General features: G+C 34.0%; 1 protein-coding gene across 1 annotated transcript; it reads right to left on the minus strand.

The window, feature by feature from the left end:
- Positions 1-407: 407 nt before the first annotated feature.
- LOC149161780 (uncharacterized) lies at positions 408-1,309 on the minus strand. The gene is made up of 2 exons (XM_089434997.1): positions 721-1,309; positions 408-517 (listed from the first exon to the last, which is right to left on the minus strand). The coding sequence occupies exons 1-2, from the start codon at positions 1,307-1,309 to the stop codon at positions 408-410; spliced, it is 699 nt and encodes a 232-aa protein (XP_089291123.1).
- Positions 1,310-7,370: the final 6,061 nt, after the last annotated feature.

Here is a 7,370-nt window from a genome sequence, read left to right on the forward strand (position 1 = left end):
CCCAGAAGGAGTGAAAGAAAGTAGTAGTAAATCCATCTGGGCCAGGGGCCTTACCTTCTTTGAGTTGCTTCATTGCCTCATCCACTTCCTGGGGTAGAATGGGGCGCATTAGGAGTTCATTGTGTTCCTCCGTAATGAGCTTTGGAACATTGCGGATGATTTTGCTAATGGCCTGTTGCCGATCTTCTCTTTGCTCTTGATGGACCTGTTGAAAGTGATTGAGGAGCACTTCCTCAATTTCCTCGTGAGTTTCCACTTTTTCCCCCGCTTGGTTATGGATGAAGGGTATATTGTTGTGCATTCTTCGCTGAACTGTGGTTCTGTGGAAGAATTTGGTATTTCGCTCCCCCTCCTTCAGCCATCTGATCCGCGACTTTTGCCTCCAGTAGATTTCTTCTTGCTTCCTTCTATCCTCCATCTGGCTGTGGATGAGTCGCTCCTGCTCCAGGGTAGCTTCCGTGTGCCCTTCCGTTATAATTTTTTGGTGGAGGACTTCCAGATCCTGAGTTAACTCTTGCTGCGCCTCAAAGATATTTCCAAAGGTTTCCCTGTTCCATCTTTTGAGGTGGCTTTTGAGAAATCTTAATTTTTGCTGAAATTGAAACATTTTTGCTCCTTCCGGGGGAATGAACGAGGCCCAGGTGGTCTTGACAAACTCCCTGAAAGTGGGATGCGTTAGCCAGAAACCTTCAAATCGAAAGGGTCTTCTGCTAAGGTTACCTGGTCTTTGCCATTGTAAGGCTATTGGCCAATGATCCGATCCAGTATGAGCCAGGATGGCTGCTGAGAAGTCTCCTCCCAAGTGGACCGCATTATCTGAGAGGAGGAAGCGATCCAATTTGGAGGCAATTTGATATTTGCCAGCCCTTCTATTGCTCCATGTGAAAGTACCATTACAAAATGGCATATCTATGAGTGAGGTCGACTGGATAAATTCCTTGAAGCGATTGACTTCAGGTTCCATTCTACTCCTCCCACCTATCTTCTCGTCAGCTTTAGTGATCATGTTGAAGTCCCCTGCAACGATCCAGAGTGGGTGTCTTCTGATGTTACTAAGAGCTTCAATCGTGTCAAGGAGCGCTACTTTACTTCCTGTGTCTTGCGGGAAGTAAACATTTGACAAATTACCGTGAATATTGGTGCCTACAATGTGAAAGGTCGCTTGTATAAGGTAGTGTGCTGCATGAAAATCTGAGAGGGATACTGCTTGGGTATGCCAAGCTATTGCTAATCCTCCTGAGGCTCCGGATGCATCTACTGCAACCGAGCGACACCCTGGCCAGGCTTTTGAAAGAATGCTGCCTAGCATAGTACTGTTACACTTAGTTTCCTGGAGAAAGCAAATTTGTGGCTTTTCCTTTTTTATCATGTTTTTTATCATCCTGAGTTTACCGGGGCTATTTAGCCCTCGTACATTCCAAGATACTAGCTTCATAATTAACCATTGACAGAGGGCTTGTAGTACTTTGTCAACTTTGCATATCTACCTGAGTCTACCAGGATCTTCCCAATTTCTATCGTTCTTTGCAGATCTGTCTTCCTTCCTCGTTTTTTTGTGTCCTTTGGGCGCAGATTTCCATCCCATTGGCTTCCTGGTTGTATCCCGAGTTGATGTTGATGATACGCCCGAGAGATGACCACTTCAAGCTTATCGAGTTGGTGTTCTGAGATTGAATCATATGCTTTCTTTTTGCAGGCAAGTTCTAATTCCAGGATATCTAGACCATTCAGATCTATGCTCTCTGGCTCTTCTTCCATTATTTGCACCTGATTGCTATCTTCAATGCTGACCTCTGGGTGCTGAGGGAGGTCTGCTTTTCCGTCAACTTCCATTTCCTTTTGGGTCTCTGCAGTATCGTTCTGATCCCGTTTGAGGATGGAAGGGGTAGAGATGGGGGGCGGAGATTTGGGAGGGGATTTGGATGAAGGGGGAGGCGAAGAGGAGGATGGAAGATCAGGATTGGCATCAGCATTGGGAGGGGGTTCATCGGATGATTGTCCAAGGATGTCAAAGCTGTTCTTGGTTACTGGGCCATGGGGTTTGTTGGGCTGGGGTTTATACCCATTTTGGGGCTTTTTGTGGGTGCGCTTCCTGCTTGAGACTTTGGTGAAGCCGTCCTGGGCAGGGGAATCAGAAGATTCAGGGTTACTGATCTGGACATTCTGAGGACAATCCCTAAAGAGATGTCCTAGGGCATGACATTTTCTACACCGAAATGGAACATGCTCATAGTCAAGGGGCTGGGTCCATTCTTCATCTCGATGGGACAGAGTGACTGACTCTGGAAGAGCTTCATTAAGACGTATGAACACACATATTCGAGCATAGGAGATATACTTACGAGATTTGGTTTCTTCTGCAGCCCTGATATACTCTCCCACCCCATTTCCGATTCCTCTGAGAATGTCCTCATCCCAGTACTCGTCCGGGAGAGAGTATAATCTGATCCAAACTGGCGCCCATGTCAGATCTTCCTTGTCTGGATTAAATCTGGGGATCCATTCCCTCAGGTAAAGTCCAGCTGAGTTGAAAAAGTAGGGCCCTCCCATTAAGATTCTGTATTTGTCCTCTAGGCAGAAAAAAATTGCTGTGAAGAAGCCTTTCGGCCCTAGCTGTAGGGTGACATCTCCTTTAGGTTTCCATTTCGCCGCTATCCAACCATTTAGGGCTCTCTCAGTAGGCCAGAACCCTATGAACTTCCCAATGAGGGCGTGATCTCGCATGTACTCTATTCTTCTATCAATCTTGTCTCCCGGCAGCTCGATTCGTGGCCGCTCCTTAGCCACTGGTCTGCATGTTGTTGAAGAAATTTTCGGTCCTTCTTCAGGCTTCTCTGTTCCTTCTTGTGGATCGCTGCTGTCTTCTTCCCGTCTTCCATTTTGCTTGATGTCAGTATGCGGCTTTTTCCCCTTGTTCAGGATTTCTTTGTCCACTGAACCAAAGATGACGTTGTGGGCTGGATCATTCTGCGCCGGGGAGGGCCCTGACGCCCCCCCCAGTGGGTGTGCCATAGCGCGGCCTTACTGCTCTGCAGCTCTGGATCGCTGCAGAGGCTTTCTCGCTCTCGACGATGGTCTTGCCTGGTGTGCTGTCGGCGCCGTTGGAGGATCGCTTCAGAACCCTAGCGGAGCCCAAACAAGATACTTGGGATTATAATAATATTAATATTAATATTAATAATAATAATAATAATAATAATAATATTATTATTATTATTATTAATATTACTTGTATTATTAATATTACTTATAATATGATAGTTATTGCTAAAATCATAGCATTATTAATATTATAGTTATTATTAATATTACTTATATTATTAATTACTATTTTTATTTTTATTAATATAATAAATAATAATAATAATAATTAGAATTATAATTTAATAATAATTAGAATTAATGATATTAATGTTAAAAATATTAATCTTAGAATATTGTATTAATATTTAATTTTTATAATAAATTTTGATCATTAATATTTACTATTATATATTATTAATATTAAAATTTAATTATTATAATTATTATCATTAATTATTATATTTAATAATAATCATAAATAATATTAATAATTATTATTATTATTAATAATAATTAGAAATAATATTAATAATAATTATAATTATAATATTATAATTATTATATTATTATTATTATTATTATTAATCTTATTAGTAATAATAATAATAATATTATTATTATTATTATTATTATTAATATTATTATTATAATTATTATTATAATATTATTATTTTTATAATAATCTTATTATTATAATATTATTATTATATTATTATTATTATTATTATTATTATATTATTATTATATTATTATTATAATTATAATTATTATTATATTTAAATTAATAAAATGAGTTAGATTTTTCTGATTAGGGGAAGCTAGCTTCTACTAATCTCCATACCATTGTCTCTGTTGAGATTATGCGGGTGCTTGATAATTTCAAGGGCTTCTCTAATCTTTCGTCTATGGTGTTGTTCTTCCCTGGTGATAATCGAGGCGCTCTACAAGTAGACATGGTGCTTAGTCTTTGAGGAGTGCTCTGCAAGGGTGGAAGTACGAGATCTTTCATTCTTAATATCAGCTCCATGTTCTTTGAGTCTGGTCTGCAGAGAGCGACCTGTTTCACCAATGTAGCTTTTTCCACATGAGCAATCAATTTTATAGACCCCTTTAAGTTGATGTCTATCAATATCATCCTTGACAGATCTCATACCTTGCCTAATAGTTCCAGGAGCAGAGAATTGCGTGCTTATGTTTTTCCTTCTTAGGATTTTCGCAATCTTATCTGTAACCCCATGAATGTAAGGAAAAACATAAGCACGCAATTCTCTACTCCTGGAACTATTAGGCAAGGTATGAGATCTGTCAAGGATGATATTGATAGACATCAACTTAAAGGGGTCTATAAAATTGATTGCTCATGTGGAAAAAGCTACATTGGTGAAACAGGTCGCTCTCTGCAGACCAAACTTAGAGAACATGGAGCTGATATTAAGAATGAAAGATCTCGTACTTCCGCCCTTGCAGAGCACTCCTCAAAGACTAAGCACCATGTCTTCTTGGAGAGCGCCTCGATTATCACCACGGAAGAACAACACCATAGACGAAAGATTAGAGAAGCCCTTGAAATTATCAAGAACCCGCATAATCTCAACAGAGACAATGGTATGGAGATTAGTGGAAGCTGGCTTCCTCTAATCAGAAAAATCCAACTCATTTTATTAATTTAAATATAATAATAATAATTATTATAATAATAATATAATAATAATATTATTATAATAATAAGATTATTATAAAAATAATAATATTATAATAATAATTATAATATTATTATTATTATTATTATTATTATTATTATTATTATTATTATTATTAATAATAATAATAATAATAATAATAATAATTATAATTATTATTAATATTATTTCTAATTATTATTAATAATAATAATTATAATAATTACAATTAATATTAATAATATATAATAGTAAATATTAATGATCAAACTTTATTATAAAAATTAAATATTAATACAATATTCTAAGATTAATATTTTTAACATTAATATCATTAATTCTAATTATTATTAAATTATAATTCCAATTCTAATTATTATTATTATTTATTATATTAATAAAAAAATAATAATAATTAATAATATAAGTAATATTAATAATAACTATAATATTAATAATGCTATGATTTTAGCCATAACTATCATATTATAAGTAATATTAATAATATAAGTAATATTATTAATAACTATAATAATAATAATATTATTAATAATATTATAATAATAATATTATTATTATAATAATAAGTTTATTATAATTACAATATTATAATAATGATTAATATTAATTATGATTATTATATATCATTAATTCGAATTATTATTAAATTATAATTCTAATTATTATGATCATTTATAATAATAAGAATAATTAATAATAATTAATAATATAGGTAATATTAATAATAACTATCATATTATATTAAAAGTAACTAATTACTAAAAGATTATTATTGATTAATTTAAATATTAATAAAATTTTAATTATAATGATCAATCTTAAAAAAAATAAAAATTAATTAATTAATTAAAATAATTTGTAGCAGCCGACTCTCATCATCAGATATTGAGAGCCGACCCTCATCTCATTTTACTCTCCTCATTACTATTTAATCTCTCAGCTAAGCTCTTCTTCTATCAAGCGCTATTTTTCTATCAAGCATTCAAGTTGTCCTGATGATGGATCCCAGTTGGGATTCGAAACGTTGGCATAAAAAGTTTCTTACTGTGGATTCTTCGGAAACTAAATCGAAAGCAATAAAACAAAGAGGTCTTAAATCTAGTATAATGTAGTTTGAAAGGTACTTCTAGGGATAGAGACCAGTTCCCCCTAAGATCCACTAGATCAAGACTCGCAGGTACCTGAGGTAGCATAGATAACCCCTTAAGCAAAGAGTGTAGCTCCTAAGAAAAGGATCAAGTAGTATTGAATAGGAGAAATCAACAAAAAATGGAAACTTTATGCTTTCAAAATAGAAACTACTCAGACTAAACAAGAAAGGAGAGAAATAGAAGAAGAGGATAATAGGAAGCAAGGTGAGTTTCTTATGAAGCAATAGGAAGAAGAAGATGAAAGAAGGAGACAACAAGAGGAATATCAAAGGTATTCCCAGGAGGAATGAGTAGTACAAAGACATAATAGTTGAGACAGGAGATAGAGTAAGATTTGGAGGAAGAGGATACCATCCAGCCAATAGATGATGAACTAGGTTCTCGTGAAGAACCTCCTCTCATGGGTGGTTATCTCCCATTTGGCGAAATGGGAATCATACCTCCACTTGAATATAGAGTTATGGGTGTGTGAAATGTCACATTTGATCAGCTTAAGAAGAGGATCATGCAACAAAGGTGTAGATATATCCTAAATGATCTTCATAACCTATTATGAATAAAATTATCAAAATAATAAAATAAATATAAATAATAAATAATCATAGTAATGATTATTAAATAGTCCTTCATTAAATAGAAATGCATGTTTAAATAGACATGACCATTCATGAACTGGCACCTGGATAGGTATATAAGCATGCCCTCATTGTAACATTCATCATCCTTATACATTCATCTTATTAATAAAATATCCTTATACTTTCATCTTATTAATAAAATATTATTACAAATACATTCATGTATTTTACATTTAAAGCACAAACAACTCTAAGTTTTCTCACTTCAGTGGTATCAGAGTGATGCGAGCCTTTGGAAATTATCTGCCACATGATGTGCCATTAAGTTTATGTCCTTAAATCCTTGAGAAGTTAAGTGAAATGAGAGAATCATTACAACAAATAAAAATACCATTTGTAGGATATGCAACATGTCTAAAGGAATAAAACATTGACATGAAAGAGACTAACAATAAAGAATGTTATAACCAAGAAAATAGTGTTGACCATGTTGAATAAGGATCTCCTCAATATGACATGAATAAGGTTGATGATCCAAATATGAAAACTAAAGAAGAAGTAGACCACTCAAATTCAGAATCCAATTAGGAATATGAAGAACAAGAAGAATAAAATGATTTTGATGAAGAAAATTATATGAATATGCAATATTTTGAAGAAGAGGTTATGTCAAATATAAATTATGATAGTGAACATGACTATGTGGAAAATATTGTAAAAATATTGTTGGTATACCTAGAAGAGCCAAAATATACATATATATTGAATGGAAAATTCTACACGTATTTCGATGTCTTTCAAATAAAAAATTCTCCTCAATCAACTCAATTATGAAAGACGTCAGGAAGAATATCTAA

The sequence above is a fragment of the Pinus tabuliformis genome, chromosome 5_2, assembly GCF_031772625.1.
Source record: "Pinus tabuliformis cultivar Carrire ecotype Pingquan chromosome 5_2, CPIR1, whole genome shotgun sequence".
Classification (NCBI taxonomy): domain Eukaryota; kingdom Viridiplantae; phylum Streptophyta; class Pinopsida; order Pinales; family Pinaceae; genus Pinus; species Pinus tabuliformis.

Coding starts and splice junctions, on each gene's coding strand:
- LOC149161780 (XM_089434997.1), bottom strand. CDS start 1,309: ATGCTAGGCAGCATTCTTTCAAAAGCCTGGCCAGGGTGTCGCTCGGTT. Junction 518..720: donor CTTACAATGGCAAAGACCAG/GTAACCTTAGCA, acceptor TTTGAGGCGCAG/CAAGAGTTAACTCAGGATCT.